Raw genomic sequence first — 20604 nt, forward strand, 5'->3', positions numbered from 1 at the left:
GGTTACCAGGCCAACAGATTACCAAAATACTGACTAACATTCAGCATCTCGGAGTCACAAAAATGGCTTATTTGAATAATTTGAAAGAAAAACCAAACGCATACTTAAAAAAAGTAAAACTAAATGGAGAACAAAGCACTCTGAGTTTTGACGCCCGAATTAACAGGGAACTTCATCGGTGAGCTGACTGGTGCTAAGTTTGGTAGAAAGTACCAAACATTCTTCGGCTGGTTTATGAAGTATTTTAAGAAGTTTTTCCCAACTTCTCGACTCACTTTGGCTTTAAAGGATAGGCCAGAAGGTATTAAGGAATAATCAGATGGGACCAACAGCGTGAAAAAGAGAGAAACTGTGTGCCTTTAAAATATCAACCAGTTAGACTATCGACATATAATCAGTTAATGAAAATGAACTCTGTATACTTAAAAGGTTCATGTCACGTTTCTGAAATTAAATCAGTGTGCTGTAGTAAAAAGGTTCAGATAGATTGCATGTTATATGTAGGCTCGTTAGAGGTCCAAGCTTTTTTTTTTTACAAGATAAGACGAGTTTGAAGCATCTACAGATAAAGTTGTTGAGTACAATGAAGCTATTTGATACAGAGGACCGATTGATTAAACTTTGGAAAATGTCATGTATGATTTGTCTAGATAGATAGATAGATAGATAGATAGATAATATTTATTTATCCATGGACAATTCATCGGCCATAAAAACATTCAAATATATAAACATGCATTAAATGGATAAGATACTACAAAAACTATACTTAAAGCACAAACCTAACTAAAGGTGCTTTCCACGAATGCTGCGCCTGAACGTCTTCCCTAATTAAACGCTTAAATAACCCGAGGGATTTTGCTTGTCTCATGTCACGAGGAAGTCTGTTCCAAAGAGTGGTGCCACTATAACGAAAGCTACTTTTGTAATAGTTTGTGCGCGGCAAAGGAACATTAAGCTTATTCTCAGGGTCCCATAGGTTATACGCAGTTTCTCGCCTTTCAAATTTAGAACATAAATAATCTGGAGCTAAACCATGCAGAGACTTATAGACCATTGTGGCTCTTTGTATTTGCTGCTGGGAAGCTAGGTTTTTCCATCTCAAGAGCTTAAGCAAGTAACCAGCATCGGCGTCATAATTTGAATAAGTTAAAACACGGGCTGCTCCGTTTTGTAGTTTCTGTACCTTGTTCTGCAAAGTTGTCACGCAGTCTCCCCAAACAATATTACAATAGTCAAAATGTGGCTGAATCAGAGCTTGATATATTAGCAGCAAAGTCGCTTGAGAGACAAGGTGCCTTATTCGTTTTATAGCCCCAATGCCAGAAGCGACTTTCTTTGTTAGTTTATCGATGTGACTGCTCCAATAGAGCTTTTTATCGATGGTCACTCCAAATGATTTTGCGGTGGTGACCTGGCTAACTTGATTGTCATAAATTGTGATCGTCGGAGAAACTGCGAGAGTACTTAATCTCTGCCTTGAACCGATGACATTAAAAAAGTATACTCCTCCCCCAGCGTTTGTAGTTCTGTAATGTCGAACTAAATCGTAGCCTAAGATGTTAACCTCGTTGTCGCTAATAGTTTCATTCAACTTGGTTTCATAAATCGATAAGGTATCTATTGCGTAATATGCTACAAAAATTCTAAGTTCATCGATGTGAGTAGTTAATTTACTAATGTTCAAGGAGGCTAATTTAAAACCGTGTTGAGATGGCAATAGTGAGGCAGCCTCTTTACTGCCTTGATTTAATATACGAGATTCCTCAGTATTGCTTTTTGTGCGTCGGGCAGTGATGACAGGTGGGCAGCGTGTTGTTTCAATCTAAGCATGTTTGAAAGTTCTTAAAAAATATTTTGATTACCTTTAAAATTGAGATATAGACCGCCCCTGTTTAGTTCCGTTTCTGTGATATTTTGATGCTACCGGTTAAATTTCCATCGGTTCTGCCGGCAGTATAGCTCTTCAGATGTTTTTTCGTTGTTTTTACCGCCCCGTTGAGTTGGTTTCATCCGGAAACAAGCTCAGAAAGTGCAACTGTTGCTTCAGATGAGTTCCTCATCGTTTCCCTGTTTCTGTGTTTTACTCTTCTTGTTTTTCTTTCTCTTGCTAACAATCTGCCATTCTTTCTGATCAGTACGCTCATTAGGCCGGGTGTTATCACAAGACGTTACTCCTCCATGTCACATAACAAATATTCTACAAAGGTAGAAGTCTTTTAGCCTTAAATTTGTGTTATTAGTAAAATCATCAAAAGAAAAGGGTTATAGAGTTCTTGTTTCCGTGCCTGAATTTTACCGGAAAATATGGACAAAAGTATTTACCGGGCGTTTGTGAACTTTGATAGGAGAAAGCCTTGTCCGAGTCCTTCGTTGTTTAATTACCTCATTATGCAGTACTGAAGAGCAAACAAAGCCCGCCTGAATCTATATATCCTCTGTGCCTACTTGCACCTGTTTCCTACCAAGCTTCTATGAAACCGGCCATTATTGATCGTCAGGGGAGATGGGGGGACGGGAGGGTTTTGGTTGTGTCATAATAAAATTTACCTGATTCCTCACCCCCCAAAGGTTCTGTAGGGTTCTAATGAAACCCCTTGCATTGACAGGCGATTGTCTATAGTCCCCCCCTTTATAGTTTTCAAGGAGAGAATAATACCTCCTCCACTCCCTCTGAAAACTTCGTGTTCCCCTTAAATCCTCCCATCTTCCCCCCCCCCCTCTTATTCCAACCAGAAGGAAACTGTACCTTTCATCTTCTTATACCACCTGACCTTTTAAGGCATAGTTTTAGCTGCCTAACTCTCTCCACTCTAACACCTCTTAATAAAATTCCATGGTTCGTCCCTAGCCACCCAACCTGGAATTATAAATTGTTTTTACTCTCTCCGAGACCTTTGCATTTCTCAGATTACTTTATGAATCACACGATACAAAAAGGTCTGTGTTGACACGGCAAAGTTAAGTCACACTTCGCTCTTTATCGTGAACATTGATTGCCTCCCGGGTAAATAACAAAAATCGCTCCTTTTGGTGGAAACGTTTGACTAGTTCAACGCTGCAAACTGTTGCACAAGCGGAATGCTTGATGTAGCTATTTTGAAAAAGGCAGCATCACTTCAATTCAATGCTTATCCATTTTCCCTCAGCTATAATATATTATTTTGACTTGTAAGTTGTCACGGTACGGAAGGGTCAACCTTTGCCGGAAATGTCTCTCAAAGAATTTCGCGCGACTGTCTGATCGCTACTTGATCAACGTTCAATTATGTTCAATAGGACTGATTCTCACGGAAAGAGGAACAACACAAAAAGCTCATTATTAACGTAGAGACAATCAAGAAAAACTTATATAAGAGATAACCGCGGGCATGTTTCCTTTCGTTTTAACAAAGTTTCGTTTTACACAATGAACGATTATGTTTTAGGCCTTATGTAAATCTTCGTAACGTGACCTGTTTTGTAAACACATTATTCAGCCCATTTCAGAAAGTTGCTTTCTTAGTTAAGAAAGACTGGCCTGAATCATGCAGATCTTCAGGCTCATATCTTTTGGGTAGAAATAGAAGGGAGGAATATGCTTCGGACTTCAGTCACGCTCCAATCTATGAAGTTTTCTATGGTTTTTTAGCGTCCACTGTAGAATTTTCCCGTCTGGCTTCCGAGTCTGAAACTTTCCTTTCCTTTCCTTATCCTGAATTATTACAGTCAGTGTTTTTTAAAAGAATCTGCAGCGTTTTTTAAAAAAATCTGAGCTGTTTCTGTACCAATGAAAATTATACTGTACGGTGATTCAAAAATAAAATTTAATTGTAACAAAAGATCATCAATTTCACTTTTTCCTCAAATCAATGAATATCATACATTTGTTTTAACATAGTATATATTGAGATGACGGATAATGAAAAGAAGATCAAGAACTTTTGCCAGAAAGGAAGGACAGCAGAAGTTACTCAGTACGAGAAGTCTCAAGTATCAACTGGATCAACTAATGATGTTTTGCCGTGGCTATCAAAATTCTTTTAATCGGTGAAACAGGAGTTGGGAGATCTCACTTGACGAATGCTCTGATCGGTTAACAGCATGCTGTGGAGGGAAAAGGTGTTGATCCAAAAACCGCTGAGGCAGGTTTTACAGAATCATTAACTTATAGAAAGCTTTAGTTAAATTTTGATCACTTATAAACGTGATACTGGATGGAATCAAAAATTGAAAATTAATCTAAGGATTCGGACAAGAAACTTGAGCCATATGAAGTAAGAGTCAAATGCCCCCGCAACATTCTTCAAAATGATATTGCAAGGTAGGAGCATGAAGCGAGATACCCCATGCTGTAAGCGTGAGGAAAAATACTCAAGTAAAAAATCGGTTCCAGGTTGGTTCCAATGGTTTTACATGGTTTTTGCATCACCAGGCGAGAAGGTGGAAGTTGTATCTGATAAAGAGGTGTTTAATGAACAGTTCAGACGTCTGAAGAAGACATTTCGGCAAGCCCTGACCACAACTGTGGAATGCCTGAAGAGGATGCCATTGAGGGGAATCCATGGAGCCCAGACTGCCGGACAGAAACGACTGGAAGACAGTATTTTGGGTGACGGCGTTCAAACGCATCAGCAGAGTAGCAAAGGCTGCTTTTCTCCTATCAAATGCTGATTGACTGTAATTTTCTCATAGCTCGAATTTTCGACGAAGAGAAACCCGAAAGCGCTGCCATTACCATACGTTCCACTACGTGACTTTGGAAAATTTTGTGGATGTCCCACCCAAACATGGAGAAGCTAAAAGACTGCCTGAAATACTACCTGAAGGTAAAAAGGCTGAAAATAGTGTTTCTCATTCCATATGCCTGGACCAAACTTCTCCTCGAAGAATCGTTTGAGAAATTGTAGGGGATGCGACCGACAGTCATGATGGCACCAAAGCGATCAATCGAAATACATTCGTCCGCTATCATCAAACGTTCCTTCCTTGGATTATTAAATATTTGAAGACATTTTTTCGAAAGAAGCACTAAGAGGAAGAAACTAAGAGCCAAGGGTCTTTACAGTAAACTACTTGTTCGAAACACCCAAACCCGCACAGATCATTAGAACGGCGTGTCATATTAGTACAAATATTTAGGCAAAAAATTCAAAGATCGCATATGCTCGTCATTAGTTTCTATATTTTATCAAACACAAGATAAACTTTATAACAACACTGGGAGAGTTAGAATGATTTAGGGCTTGATTTTGATGGTTTCCATTGGTTCCCCATGAATCATTAATACTAAATAAGCAAGCAATTGATCTGTTCTGATATAGTGAAATTTCCCTGTATAAAGACAAACAAATGGTGTAGATGGCCACATCGCCAAAAATAGCCCTTTTATCAATTTGATTTAAAGAATGTTCCAATATGAAAAAGAGCAAATTTGACTTTTTTAACTGAACGAAGCCATAGAAACAGACAGATCACTGAGGGGGCAGAGGAGTGAACTGTTAGAAATTGAAACAGTGAATAACATTGAACGAAACAATTACAACAGCACAATCACAGCAGTATTTCCATGTTAAATTTGGTAAGTTGGCGACTATTTATATCATTGTTGATATAGAGTTATTTATTATATCCATCCTACAATGACCATGGTACTATTAATTGTCTTCAAAACTTGCTAGTAAACTGTTTATTGAGTCACAAAATACCAAATAACAACGGAAGAAAAACAATAGAAGATGCAGTGTAATGACCGTGTAAGCGTCAAAATCAATCATAATAGTTACGCTTCCCCAGACCTCTTCCCCGTTCTTCGTCTTCGATTTGTTTTGTCAACTGCTGGCCGCGTTAATTGCGGAGACTGAGCTTTAGTTTCTCGTGTTACGCGCTATAATGCACTACATCGCAAAGGTAACTTACACTGCCCTCTTCGAGGCCGTCTGAGATACCGATGTGCTTGTTAGACATCTTCACAAAAGACTCTGAGATTGAGACCCGGAAGTACAAGAATAAACGAGTATTTGCCTTGCCTTTGAAGGTAGGTTGTATAAATTTATTTATGCGACTGATTTGCCGATGGATATCTAACAGTACATCACAGACATTCAGCGTTGCTAAAGAAATTCTGCAAAGATATGTCATGCAATGCGTAACGAGAGTCTTACATACAGAGTGCATATGCCGTCTGTCGCGTATTCTTTTGTATCTTTCGTTACGTCGACAAAATTCGGTTTACATTTGTTCAGGTATGCGCTAGTTGTCGCCGTTACGAATTAAACAACACTGGTTGAAATAGCAGCGTTAACATCTTACGATACGTGATCCACGTTTGGAGAAGTTCGAGCCGATTTGCGGGCCAAAATGGAGTAAAATATAGATAGCACGAATTACTTTCGCTTGTCATCAAGAAGAAATGGTTTTTAACGGGGTTAGGACAGTTTTACACTTATTCCGAAACATTTCTTCAACGAATCTTTGTTCGATGATTTGTTGTAAGATGTTTGTTTATTTATCAAGAATCCTCGCGTGCTTTTCTCGATACCAGCGTCGTTTACTCAAAGACTGACAGATAAGGTTACCAACAAAGGCAACAGATGACTAAAATATTGACCAAAACTCAGTGTCTCATAGTCACAAAAATAGCTTGTTTGTATAATTTAAAAGAAAAAGTAAGAGTACTCTGAAAGCGAAGTAAGGTTCCAAGAACCTCGCGTCCTTTTCTCGATAACCGCGTTGTTTGATAAAGACTGACAAAAATAAGGTTAATAACAAAAGCTCACAGATTACCAAAATATTGAACAGTACTTGGCTTATAGGGTCACAGAAACCTTAACTTGTTTGTACAATTTGGTAGAAAATCCAAGAGCACTCTTAAAGCGAACCTAGGTTCTAAGAATCCTCGCGTCCTTTTCTCGAGAAAAGCTTTATAAGATTACATGACTGATAGATAAAGTTACTAGGCCAACGGATTATCAAAATATCGACTAACATTCAACATCTTAAGGTCACAAATATAGCATGTTTGAATAATTTATATGTATAAATAAGCGCACTCTCAATGTAAACTAAATAGAGAAAAAAACGCAGAGCAGTCAAATTATTGACCACCGAATTTGATCAATATTAAATACTTTTTAGATTGAAGAGGATGAAATACAGGTTGAAGGTTTGAATGCTTGAAGTGAACAATGTATCAAAGTGTCAATACCACAGCAAATCGGATGAGGTGAAATTAGCGCAAGCAAAGTTAAGATTTATCTAAATTTTTCACTGCCGTGAAAAGTTTCTTGCATTCTACTCTTCTGTCGTGTAGCACATGACCAGTTGTCAGGCGACTGATCCCAAATGGAAATAAATGACTCAAAACTGTTTAAACAAATCAACTCTTTAAAGGCTGTGATACGAATGACGCACGTGTAAGCGAAAATCACTAAATGATCCAATTGATATCAGATGCTGTCCGAAAAGTATTTATGTTGACGTCATAATCTCTTGGCTGAAGAAAACAAACAGCGTATTATTATTTTGACAATGCTTACTAAATTTTTCATTCTACTTTTCTATCCATCTTGGTTCGGTCAATTTACACATGGTTTATTTTCCTCCTCTTTACATTAATAAAAATTAATTTATTTCATTTACTATCAAGAATGGCACAGGAAGGGACCCCAGATAAAAGTTCCGATGCCTCCGCAACTGAAGTTAGTCAGATTATATTTGGTGAAAACAACTTGAAGTATCAGATCGAACAGTTTCTTAGCTCAGGTGGCCAGACTGTTAACATTCTACTGAGTGGCAAGACAGGAGTTGGCAAGTCACTTTTGACAAATGCGCTCATTGGAGAAAACCTTGCGGTAGAAGGATATGACATCGACCCACAAACTGATGACGTAAGCTACTTTGATATCTACAGTTAATTCACCTTTTAAACAATTATGAGGTGCTTTCATTAACGGATTACTGTGTATTACTTGAAGATGGGGAAAATAATGACATTTTGTATCATTTTCAGCAGTATGTCTAAACTCCCTCTGTTCTTTAATACTTGAAATCAAGAAAGAATTATGGAATGCTTTTACAGGTATTAGGTAAAAAGTTACTTGAGGGATAAGAAAAAACCACTTTCCAAGGTCTCATTTAGAGACAGGGCGCACTTACGAATAAAACGTTTTCATGTAATTTTCTCCCGCAACTGAGGTAACATACCAAGTCATATCATAAGTAAATCACTGTTAGAGTTAAATGGCCTAATTATTTCCTGTTTTATGTCCCTTAGGTAACTGCTTACGAGGTTGTCAGAAACGGCGTAACTATCACAGTGTTTGACACTCCAGGACTTGCAGACGCAACCGGCAATGATGAAGAATATCTGCGGAAAATCAAGGAGAAAGTAACTCACTTGGACTTGTTTCTATTCTGCACTGAGATGACCAGTATGCGATTCCGTACCTACGACTTGGAAACGATGAGGAAGCTTACAGAAGCCTTGGGGGAGAAACTTTGGGAACATGCTCTTGTGGTTTTAACCTTTGCAAACGAAGTTCCATTATCGCCAACCAAGAAGACGGGTGACGTACCTGAAGTAGCCGTTTTCAATAATCGCTTTTTAGGTTTCAAGAAAGCGATAAACAAACATTTAGTTGCCATAGGAGTACCTGAGATAACTGTGATTAATGTGCCATTTACGCCAGCCGGAGAGTTGGATGATCCAAGACTTCCAGATAGAGAAGACTGGTTGACAGCATTTTGGATCGCAGCTTTCAAACGTGTCAACAGACACGCAAAAGCTGCTTTCCTAATGGCAAATATTGATCGCATTTCACTTTCCTCCACCTCTGGTGAAGGAAACGAAGAAAGCAAAGTAAGGAAAGATGGCAACGTTCGTCAGTCTTTAACCATCGAAGAAAGGAATGCAATTAAAGAATCAGGAGAAAAATTGAAAGAAAGCGACTTTGAAAAAAAATTGAGCCGCTGTTTTGAGAAATTGGAGATGAAAACTAAAGAGGAGTGCCCCACATCCCCTGGCCAAGATGCAGAGGTGTCAGGCCCCTCTATCAATGCGAACGAAACTTTCTCTGAAGAGATCATTAAGGAGATAATGAGCGGGAAATTCATCGCTGAGCTGACCAGTGCTAGGAAAACTGAGACTTCGGATGGACCCGAAGAGGAGCGCCCCACATCACCTGGCCAAGTCGCAAAGGTGTCAGGCCCGTTCATCAATAGGAATGAAACGTACCCTAAAGACATCAAGAAGGAGATGTTGGCCGATGTAACAGGGAAATTCATCGGTGAGCTGACCAGTGCTAAGAAGAAAACTGAGACGTCGGATGAACCTGAAGACGAGTGCCCCACATCACCAGGCCAAGATGCAAAGGTGTCAGGCCCGTTCATCAATAGGAATGAAACGTACCCTAAAGACATCAAGAAGGAGATGTTGGCCGATGTAACAGGGAAATTCATCGGTGAGCTGACCAGTGCTAAGAAGAAAACTGAGACGTCGGATGAACCTGAAGACGAGTGCCCCACATCACCTGGCCAAGTTGCAAAGGTGTCAGGCCCCTTCATCAATAGAAACGAAACGTGCTCTAAAGACGTCAAGGAGGAGATATTGGCCGATGCAACAGGGAATTTCCTCGGCGAGCTAACCACTGCCAAATTTGTTGGAAAGTACGGAATATTCCTCCGCTTCCTTTTGAAGTATCTTAAGAAGCGTTTCCCACTTTTCGTTTCAAAGCCTAGACTAGAAGGCATGAAGAAATGATCACGTGGTGACCAAATAGAGAGAAAGAGAGAAACTGTGTGCCTTTAAAAATATCAACCAGTTAGACTATGAACATATAATCTATAAATCAAATTGGACTCTGTATCCTCAAGAAGGTCATGCCACGTTTCTGAAATCAAACTAGCTGTTGAAAAAAGGTTCAAATAGATAGCATATTATATGTAGGCTCGTTAGCGATCCAAGCGATTTTTTGTTTCAAGATAAGACGAGTTAAAGTTGCTGAGTACAATGAAGTTATTTGATACAGAGGACCGATTTATAAAACTTTGAAAATGTATTTTGTAATTTTTTTTAAAATTCATGTTATTAGTAACACCATCGGAAGAAAACGATTAAAACAGGAAAAGATGGACGAAAGCATTTACTAGGCGTTTGTGGATTTTGAAAGGAGAAAGCCTTCTTCGACTCCATCGTTGTTTAATTTCCTCATCACACAGTTCTGAAGAACAAACAAAGCCCCCTTGATTCTATATCCTCTGTGCTTACTTTTACCTGTTTCATATCAAGCTTCTAGCTTTTGTGAGACCGACCATTATTTAGCACCTGAGGAGATGGGGGGGAGGGGGGGGGGGTTGTGTCATAATAAAATCTACCTGATTTCCCCCCTTCCTCAAAGGCTCTGTAGGGTTCTAATGAACCCCCCCCCCCCCCACCTCATTGACAGGCAACTGTCTGTAGTCCGCCCTTTATAGTTTTCGTGGAAAGAATGATACTCCTCCGTTCTGAAAACTTTGTGTTCCCCGAAAATCCTCAGTCGTGTAGGATTTCTTGTCTTTCGTATCGGTGTATATCCACAGTCGTGAAGGACTTCTTGTCTTTCATACCGCTTCCTTGATGCATTTTTTAGCTGCGTAGCTCTCTCCGCTTTAACACCTCTTCATAAAATTAAATGGTTTATCTCTGGCCACCCAACCTGGAATTATAAATTGTTTTAAGGGACGGATCATTATTTTCCTGGAGGGTATGAGAAATTTTCTTCTGTGAAAAATTTTTTTCCAACATCATCTTCGTGCAAACAATTTTTTTTTCCTTTTTTTTTTCAGTGTTCTTTTCATCTGTGCTAAATATTACCATTGCCTTATTGAAATATTTTACGAAGAACGTAATCACTAGTGCTATTGCCACTTATTTTGTCGATATACGCTCCACACACCTTTAAAATTTTTTGGCAGCTACTGACGCAACTAAAGGGCATACAACAGGAAATAGGCAAAGGGAGTGGCGGCCTTTTTTGCGATTCCACAGTCACGAACTCCTGATCCTCTTTGATGATGTTCCTACAGGCCATCATACTCGTACCACTCGACCTGTGGTACTAGGGGCGAAGGCAGGCACATTGCTGATTTGAAATGATTGTTGTGGCCACAGGTCACTCCAAATAACTTATAAGTAGTAAGTGATCCATTAGCTTTGATGGTGATATCATCAGGAAGATGACAGCTTTCTGGAACGCACCCATTTCTTTACTACTACAAAAACGTTTTTCAGTTGTCAACGAATGTGTCAAGAACTACAGCTGCTTCAACCTTTTTGTCTATCATTTTTTAGTTTTATTCGCTTATGTCGTTCATGTAACTCATTGACTTCTGAAATATGTATTAAGTAGCAATGATAAATATATCCAAGATTGAAGACTATTATCTGTTTAATTAATACAGTTTTAAGAAAAACACCTGATATATAAAGTTTTGTAGTTGGACAAAATGTAGACAAGACAAGTTGAGATTTAATTGCCACGATAAATTCCCATTTTTTCAAGAAAAATTCAGCTATTTTCAGATTTGTTATTTGCTTAATACAGAGTGACCCTTTTAGTGCCCAAATTGTGCTAATTTTTATATTAATGCTTTAATTGGTTATGTTTTTTAAATTTCAGTTTTGGTAATAATATTTTTAATATCTTATCTGACCTCTATGCAAACATTTTTTTTGCCCTATCACGTTTGTAAACAACTTACTTTGTCTTTCCAGACCCTGCAAACAATTTTTTTCAATATTTTTCATACCCCCTTTCAGGAAAATAATGGTCCGTCTCTAACTCGCTCCAGGACTCTCGCATTTCTCAGATTGCTTTATAAATCACATGATACAAAAAGTTCTGTGTTGACACCACAAATTTACATCACATTTCCTTTGCTTGTGTACGCAGTAGAACCAGCTGTTCTTCGCAGCCTTCTTTAGAGAAATTCCCAACAGTCAGTCCACAAGGTTAGGGCACATGCTTTTAATTTGTTCTGTTTTAAAGTAACAAAATCATTTCGCGATACATTTCCGGCTGGGTTCCTCAATATCGAAAGTAATTCTCTTCTGGATTGCTGAAATGACAAGATGAACGTTTTAATAACTGAGAGTGTGACGATTTAACAATCATTACAAGCAGCTTAGTAAATGATAAATGTTCTTACTTTGCTATCGTAATTGATTGATTTTGCTTCGCTCTTTATAGTGCATATTCATTTCCTCCCAGGTGAATAAAGAGAATTACTGATTTTGGTGAAAACGTTTGATTTGTTAAATGCTTGATTTGCAAAATGCTTGATCTCACTGTTTGGAAAAAGGCAGCATCACTTCAGTTCAATTATTATTCATTTGTCCTTAGCCAAGATTTATTATTTTGACTTGTAAGTTGTCACGGTATGGAAAGGTCAACCTTTGCTGGAAGTGTATCCCGAAGAATTTGGCGCGATTGCCTTTTACGTATCTTTCGCATCCTCTCTGATCGCTGCTTAATAAACGTTCAGTAGCGTAAGACTGATTTTCGCGGGAAGAGGAACAACGCAAAGAGCTCATTAAAAACGTAGATATAATCAAGGAAAGATTATGCAAGAGATGACCACGGGCATGTTTACTTTCGTTTTAACAAAGCTATTATTGTAAATTTTCTTAACGTGACCTGCTTTATAAACAAACTATTCAGCCCATTTCAGATAGTTGCTTTTTTTTTAAATAAGAAAGACTGGTCTGAATTATGCTGATGTTTAGGCCCATATCTTTTTAGTAGAAGTCGAAGTGAAAGGGGGAATGATTTATAAGGGAGGAATATGCTTTGGCCTTCACTTAGGCTTCAATCTATGAAGTTTTCTATGGTCTTTTAGCCCACTGTAAGATTTTCCCTTCTGGCCTCCAAGTCTAAAACTTTCTAACTCTACTTATTTATCCTGATTTATTAAGGTCAGTGTCTTTTAAAATAATCTGAACTGTTTCTGTACCAATTAATATTACACTGTAGGGTAAATGCTCTATGAGGATGATTCAAATATCAAATTTAACTGTAACAAAAGATCATCAATTTCACTTTTTTCTAAATACAATGAATATCATACATTTTTTTTTGACATAGTTTATATTGCAATGGCGGAGAAGGGAGCCCTGAAAAGAGGATTGAGAACTTGGGCTGGAAAGGAAGAACAGCAGAAGTTACTCTGTAAGAGAAGTCTCAAGTATCAACTGGATCAACTGATGACGTTTTGCTTTGGCAACGCTATCAAAATACTTTTAATCGGTAAAACAGGAGTTGGAAAATCTCACTTGACGAATGCTCTAATCGGTGAACAGCTTGCTGAGGAGGGAAAAGATTTTGATCCAAAAACCGCTGAGGCAAGTTTTACGGAATTATAAACGTATAGAAAGATTTAGTTACATTTTGATCACTTATAAACGTGATATTGGAATGAAAAAATTGAAAATTGATCTAAGGATTCGGACAAGAAACTTGAGCCATATGAAGTAGGAATCAAGTACCCTCGTAAAATTCTTCAAAATGACATTTACCCCATCCATGACCCCTTAGCTAGGTAGAGTGAAGTGCTGCAAGTGTCAAGAAAAATACCTAGGTAACGTGACAAGGATTTAGTTCAAGCTAAAATCGGTTCCATAGGTTTTGAGAATTCAAGACTTTCTACCGGCGAACTGTTCACGAGAAGGACATTCCTTCAGTCTTAGGCACAAATTCCCGGTAGTAATATAAGCAAGCTGTCTAAAAGAGTTTGTTTCCTCAATATCTCATTATGCTATTATTAGTATATCCTTAAAGACTAGGCAGCTTAAGCCCTATGATTCATGATTTTTAGGTGAGAGCTTATGAATTTTCAAAGAACAACGTGAAGATTACGGTGTTTGACACTCCAGGACTGGCAGATACGAAAGGCAATGACGAAGAATATATAAAGAAGATCAAAGAAAAAAAGATAGAGTTCGATCTTATTCTGTTCTGTACTGAGATGAATGGTACAAGATTTCGTAACGACGACTTAGAGACAATGAAGAAGCTGTCGACAGCCTTAGGTTTTCAGATTTGGAACCACGCAGTAATTGTGTTAACGTTTGCTGACATGGTTTTTGCATCAACAAGCCAGAAGCTGAAAGGCGTCTCGGATAAAGAGGTGTTTGGTGAAAAGTTCGAAGGTCTGAAGAAGACATTTCGGCAAGCCCTGATCCACAACTGTGGAGTGCCTGAAGAGGTTGCCATTAAAGTGCCATTTGTACCAACTGGGGACTCCATGGAGCCCAGACTGCCAGACAGAAACGACTGGAAGACGGCATTTTGGGTGACGGTGTTCAAACGCATCAGCAAAGTAGCAAAGGCTGCTTTTCTCCTATCAAGTGCTGATCGACTGTCATTTCCTCATGGCTCGAATTTCGACGAAGACGATCCCGAAAGCGCTGCCATAAGAGCTTTGAATCATACGTTCCACGAGGTGACTTTGGAAAACCATGTGGATGCCCATGAAGAATCTGAAAGACGGCCCGAAATACCATCTGAAGGTGAAAGGTCCGAAATTAATGTTTCTTCTTCCATATACCTGGACGTACCTTCCTCTCAAATAATCGTTCAAGATATTTTGGGGGTTGTGACCGACAGTCATGATAGCACCGAAACGACCAATCGAAATACATTCGTCCGCTATTATCACACGTTCCTTAGCTTAATTATTAAATATTTCAAGAGGATTTTACGAAGGAAGCACCAAGAGGAAGAATCTAAGAGACAAGGGCCTATACAGTAGGGTACCTCTGTAGTCAAGAACAAATTAAGGACTTAACTACTTGTTGGAAACTCTCAAACCTTCACAGATCATGAGAACGGTCTGTAATATCGGGAAAAATTCAAAGATTGCATATACTCGTCATTTGTTTCTGTCTCTTATCAAAAAAGGCACAAGATGACCAGGGAGAGTTAGAATGCCTTAGATCTTGATTATGATGGTTTCCATTAAGGAAGACTCATTCGTTCAATTTGAATCATTAATACTTAATAACCATGCTAATGATCTGTTCTGATATTCGATTGAAATTTTTTTGTATAAAGACAAACGAATCGTGCGGATGGTCATATTGTTGCAAATAGCCCTTTTATAAATTTGACTCGAAGATTGTTCCAATGTGGAAAATAGACTTGTTTAACTGAACGAAGCTATAGACATAGACAGATCACTGAGGGGCAGGGGAATAAACTGTTAGAAATTCAGTGGATAACATTGAACGAAACAATTACAACAGCACAATCACAATGATATTTCCCTGTTAAATTTAGTAAGTTAGCGACTATGTATATCACTGTTGATATAAGGTTATTCATTTTAACCGAATCATGAGGCTAATGTGCTGCCTTACTGAACCTCTTTTGATTTGCATGATGGACTCTGTATAACTTTTGCTTTTATTTGAAGGCTTAATTGAAAAGATTACCTAAAGGAGGTCTCAAATTGCGTCATCCTAGCCACAAATATCGTTCTAGGCTTGAATTATGTAGTTGTTGTCACTGCTTTTTTTTAAAGTGTAGTTTCCTTAGCCAACAATAAAGAACTTGATAGGAAATACCTGATCATGAGTATGAAGTAGAAGTCAATACTACTGGGAATTTAGTGCCTGGGCTAGTGATATTGTCCAGTGAGGGTCTATGAAATTGCACGCCCGCTAAATCAAATCGGCAGTTTCCTACAGACTGATATTAATATATCACGCTCTGTCGACTTAAAGGTATCTTTGACACCATAATCATTCCCTGACACTCTCTGCTTTTTAAAAAAGCCAAAACAGTGTCCTATGCTGTCTCTGAGGTGAGACCCGAGTTTTTGAGCTTCTTGCTCACCATTAATCCTCCTCAGCTTAGTGGAGATTGCACTATCGTTACCACGAACAGTAAAAAGGACTTACGGCGTTACTAAAACTGTGGTCATGCAAGTTGATGCAGGTGGCTTCTAGAGTGAAATCTGTAGCTGCTGATCTTAAATTAACATATTCGGAAGATGAACCATTACCGTAACTACCAATCGAGGTCGACTTTTAAAACTGTACTTGAAGTGTTATGAAGACTGGGCTGCAACAATGGTAACATAAGCATCTTGCAAAATCCAAATGTTACCTAAATATAGCATTTTGTGACATTTCCGGGAATACAAGAGATGTTTTGTTTTTTTAAAAATATTGGTTGGGGACTGTTACATATAAATGCTTCTAGACAGGAGATCCACTTTGTGTGGAATCTTTACTTTATGAAAGCAATGAAACGAAGTGCCACCGCTGACGAGATTTGTGGATGCTCAGATGATGTAATGCCATTGTCATTTCGAAATCGAAAACAGACAAGGAAAGCGCACAAGGTCACTAATATTGCTCTTCAACAAATGTAACATAATAATGACATATGGAAGGATTTCGCTTTACAAATAAACTTATTTCTGCAAAAATGATAGTAAGATTATCATCTTGTAAATTCCAGATTTTATATTGATATAAATTTCTGAAATGCAAAGACACAAACTGTTACCGCTTAAATTTGCTGATCGAATGTTACAGTTGTTTCAGATGATGCAATGCCATTGTCTTTTCGAAACCGAAACGGAAAGAAATAAGGTCATAACATTGCGATTCAGTGAACCGAGACAATAATATTGAAAAGGTTTTCGCTTTGATAATGAACTTGTCTCTGCCTTAAGATTTTAGATCGCAGTTCTAGCTCGAATCTGGTGGATACCTTCTATCCCTTCGTGTTGGGTTTAATTAAGATTGTAGATCGAACCAGGTCAACATCCTTTATTTCTCCCTGTTAGCCGGTTGCATGAAAACAAATATTTCAATGTTTGTGTTGTCAATGGATGTGTTTGAGTTGTCTGCGGGGGAGGGAAATCGAGACCAAATTAGATTCCCAGAATCGTGACTGATGTCACCGTCACCCTGAGAGGGACTTTCCCTTTGCAATTTCTTGAAATTGTAGTTAGACGATTTTGAATAGAGCAGACTGTGTGTGTGTCGCGGAAAAGAGAGATTGGACATTTTTACTGAGGCAGGCGGTACAGTGCTCGCTACAGGTAGGTAAAGCATATTGCTAACTTTTTGAGCGCTTTTCTTCGGAGGAGGGATTGAAAACGCCATATTCAAGCTCAGTGAGATGGAAGTTTTTAGACAAATGTCTCGTTGGACCGTAAGATACTGTATTTTGCTTATGCTAATATAACAACAATGAGAGATTTTTGATCAATGGTTGCTAAAATCAAAACTAAAGGCTCAGCGTGTTGATGTTTGTTTGCTAGTCGCTTACAGAGGCAAACTGTACGACCAGAATACTGATGATGCAGCAAATTCTGAATTAAGCCAAACTCGATATTTATTGTTGTTCTCGTTATTGTTGCCTGGATAGCGTGTTGGACTTCATACCTTCAGGCCTAGGTATAAAGTACTTTTCGATCCCGTTGTCATCTCGATGCATCAGGAGGTTACAATCTCTTGCGATGCATCTATTGGGAAACTTCATTCCTTAATATATGCGAGCCTTAAGCTTCAATGTTCGTTTGTCTCGTCGAGATTCCTGCTGTCATCAGTATGAATTTTTCAATAACAAGTTCAGACTGTCACTCTGGTCAAAAAGCAGGATCTACAGAACTCAGTTTTCGAGGCTAATATCAACTGAGCACTGAAACTCGACGTTTCTTCGAAGGAATGACCAAGTTTGGAACGTCGATCCACGAAAAATTCCTTCTTTCGACAAACCGTTCTTGTCCAATTCGCTCTAATCATATAACCCAAGATAGGGTTGGTGTAAGATATTGTAATAAAAAAAACCCCGGCTTAACGGAATATAAATGGGTGTTAAGGGAAATGATCTCGATTTGAGCTTTATTTTGCTTATACTAGGACGATGTTTAAGTGGTTACGGCTAGGGATTGATGTTGATGGGATACAAAGGGATGAATTAAATAGTAATTTCTTGGGGCAATGAGGTTTTTTTTAAATTAAATCGAAAACCTGTAGAAGTCGTTGCAACGTTTCTTTTTCTTTTCCATAAACTTATTTAGTCCGGTCGTATTCCCTATAGTGTAAAGCGCCTAATTATTACTACTTTTTTTTATCTCACTGTGGGTAGAATTCTGTACCGTCACAGTTTGAACATCGATAACTATCATAATCCTTTTTGTTTTTACCCCGATTAAACCTCAGCCTTCGCACAAAACTAATTAGATCCACTCATGCATAAACACGATTTCGGTTCAGCACTTTTGTAATTTCGTCAAATATGTGCATTACCACATTTTAGGTTTTAAAATGGCAGAGGGAGGGAGCCCTGATTTCAACTCAGAAACGCTCAAAGATCAAGCCAAGCGGCTGATAACTGGCTTACCCAGCTTCGAGTATCAATTTGAACAATACTGTTCGTCTGGAAGACAGCACATAACCATCCTGCTGTGTGGAAAAACAGGTGTAGGCAAATCGCATTTGACGAACGCGCTCGTTGGAAAACGTCTGGCCAAAGAAGGCGATGATCTCAATGCAGAAACATATGAGGTAAATTAAAGAAGACAGTGCAACTCTTGGTCAAGCATCCTTTACACATATCGCACAAGAAGGCGCATGGCGCCACTAAGGTTTTTCCGACCAATATCACCTATTCTCTTTCGACCTTTATACGTCTTTTGTTTCCTATTCCTCTCTTAATCTCCAAGAGGTGACAGCATTGTATGTCCTGTTTTTTGATAGGTAACACCTTACAACTTCTCAATGAACGGCGTGGGTGTAACGATAGTCGACACTCCTGGGTTGGCAGATGGCACAGGAAACGAAGAAGTGTATCTAAAAAAAATCAAAGAAAATGTAACCGGTTTTGACGCATTCATTTTCTGCACTGAGATGAGTAATCGCCGAATCAGGAACGACGATATTATAACGATTCAGAAGCTAACTGAAGCCTTCGGTCCGCAGCTTTGGGAGCACGCTGTTGTTGCATTAACATTTGCCAATGAGGTTCACCCAGCACCCAGCAATAGTGGCGTGACGGAACAGGAGTTTTTCGATGACCGCCTCCGAAAATTTAAGAAGAAGATTCAAGAAGTCGTATTAAAAGTCGGAGTACCAGAGGAGGCGATCATCAAAGTGCCATTCGTACCCACTGGAGATGTGTGCGAGCGTCGACTACCGAGTATCGAAAACTGGATCGTGTGTTTCTGGATCGCAACGTTCAAACGCTTAAACAGAAGTGCAAAACCTACGTTTCTCCTTGCAAATATCGACCGTTTTAATTGCGTTTCAGAAAGAAGAGGAGGTCTTACATCAGGAATAAGCCCGCCACGACCTGAGTTGATGGAGGGAAATCAGCTGCAAAAGCAGGGATTTGACCACTTTCATCAAAGTCAGAGGCCGTGGGATGACCAAAACGCTGATGTTAATCGCGACTGTCGTGTGCTAAACAGAAGCCAATCGTTGAATGAACAAAAGCGGCAAACACCCCCGAAAACGTTGCCCAAACAAAAATCTGAAGAAAATAGATCAAGGAATGAGAGAGGTTCAGGACCTGACACCCCTGTTGGTATTGATCTGGATGAGGCATCTACTGGCGAGATAATGAAGGAAATTATCAGTGACGTCGGTAACGAGGGCAGCAGGGTATTGGGTGACTTCATTCGGTCTGGAACTGGCAACTTTCTGTCTGCTGTATTCGGGTGGTTTATGGCCTTTTTAAAAAAGTGGCTACAGAAAAAACCTTCAATAAAAAACGAAGCTGTAGAAGAGGAGAAAGCCGAGGAACAGGAAGGCAACTAAAAACTGATTGATGATATGTATGTGAAATGTTCTAAATACGAAGTCCTCTTTGTAAATACGAAGTCTTCGTTTCTCATACGAAGAAAGCATCGGTTCGTTTCAAAATGTACTCAAATTGTGCTTCGAAAAAATTCATAGCTTTTCACGAAACACGCAGTTCAAGTTTTGATCGTTTTGTATTGCATATTTTTAATTTCAATTTTTCAATCTCAGTTTTTAATTTTAACTGTAGAACATGCAGTTCTTTTTTAAATTAAGAAAATCAAGTTCATAGTTTTATATTGCATGGTTTTAATTTCCTCTTTTCATTTCTTTACGACAAATGCACTTTTATTATTTTCATACAATCACCGTAAACTTCAGTAAAGATCCAAACCCATCAGCTGAGTATTTTCTACGAAAATGATGTATTGCGAGACTTAAACTCCACTGTCCTCATTCAACGTGAAGAAAACCTTAATAAACATGGTCATTTGATTATTTGGTGACAATGCCTCCTTACAGTTCAAGCAGTGGTTGCATAGTGGGTTTAAACATCTATAGGTTCTGAACAGGTGATTCGCCACTTTAAACTTTGCCACAAGCGTTTCGCATACGTTTCATCACCTCAGAAAACCCGCTTTTTTGCCCAAAGCATGGTGTTTTTGCCTCACGAAATTTAGTGTCATGTGGTACCTGGCTTCAAGGAATAATATAGCTGTAGTCTCTGTTCAGTTGTCACGTACAAAAACTAAAAACTGTGTTCCGTAATTAAGAGTAAGGTGGTACGGGAGACATCTTGTCACAGATCTCAGAATAAGGCATGATTAACA

General features: G+C 38.8%; 3 protein-coding genes across 3 annotated transcripts; all 3 read left to right on the forward strand.

Annotated features, from left to right (window-relative positions):
• The first annotated feature begins 5878 nt into the window (after positions 1-5878).
• LOC131773012 (uncharacterized) lies at positions 5879-10111 on the forward strand. Its single transcript, XM_059088980.2, has 3 exons — positions 5879-6016; positions 7628-7868; positions 8255-10111. The coding sequence occupies exons 2-3, from the start codon at positions 7629-7631 to the stop codon at positions 9737-9739; spliced, it is 1725 nt and encodes a 574-aa protein (XP_058944963.2). The 5' UTR covers positions 5879-6016; position 7628; the 3' UTR covers positions 9740-10111.
• Positions 10112-11855: 1744 nt separating this feature from the next.
• LOC131773022 (uncharacterized) lies at positions 11856-15570 on the forward strand. Its single transcript, XM_059088988.2, has 3 exons — positions 11856-11968; positions 13101-13357; positions 13831-15570. Exons 2-3 carry the CDS (start codon positions 13112-13114, stop codon positions 14764-14766), a joined length of 1182 nt encoding a protein of 393 aa, XP_058944971.2. The 5' UTR covers positions 11856-11968; positions 13101-13111; the 3' UTR covers positions 14767-15570.
• Positions 15571-17006: 1436 nt separating this feature from the next.
• LOC131772989 (uncharacterized) lies at positions 17007-20281 on the forward strand. The gene is made up of 3 exons (XM_059088946.2): positions 17007-17070; positions 18294-18541; positions 18734-20281. Exons 2-3 carry the CDS (start codon positions 18302-18304, stop codon positions 19790-19792), a joined length of 1299 nt encoding a protein of 432 aa, XP_058944929.2. The 5' UTR covers positions 17007-17070; positions 18294-18301; the 3' UTR covers positions 19793-20281.
• Positions 20282-20604: the final 323 nt, after the last annotated feature.

This window comes from Pocillopora verrucosa, chromosome 10 (assembly GCF_036669915.1).
Source record: "Pocillopora verrucosa isolate sample1 chromosome 10, ASM3666991v2, whole genome shotgun sequence".
In the NCBI taxonomy this organism is placed as follows: Eukaryota; Metazoa; Cnidaria; class Anthozoa; order Scleractinia; family Pocilloporidae; genus Pocillopora; species Pocillopora verrucosa.

Excerpts from the sequence above, each read along its gene's own strand:
- LOC131773012 (XM_059088980.2), top strand. The coding sequence starts at position 7,629 with ATGGCACAGGAAGGGACCCCAGATAAAAGTTCCGATGCCTCCGCAACT. Across the intron at positions 7,869-8,254 it reads TCGACCCACAAACTGATGAC|GTAACTGCTTACGAGGTTGT; the intron begins GTAAGCTACTTT and ends TATGTCCCTTAG.
- LOC131773022 (XM_059088988.2), top strand. The coding sequence starts at position 13,112 with ATGGCGGAGAAGGGAGCCCTGAAAAGAGGATTGAGAACTTGGGCTGGA. Across the intron at positions 13,358-13,830 it reads TTGATCCAAAAACCGCTGAG|GTGAGAGCTTATGAATTTTC; the intron begins GCAAGTTTTACG and ends CATGATTTTTAG.
- LOC131772989 (XM_059088946.2), top strand. The coding sequence starts at position 18,302 with ATGGCAGAGGGAGGGAGCCCTGATTTCAACTCAGAAACGCTCAAAGAT. Across the intron at positions 18,542-18,733 it reads TCAATGCAGAAACATATGAG|GTAACACCTTACAACTTCTC; the intron begins GTAAATTAAAGA and ends GTTTTTTGATAG.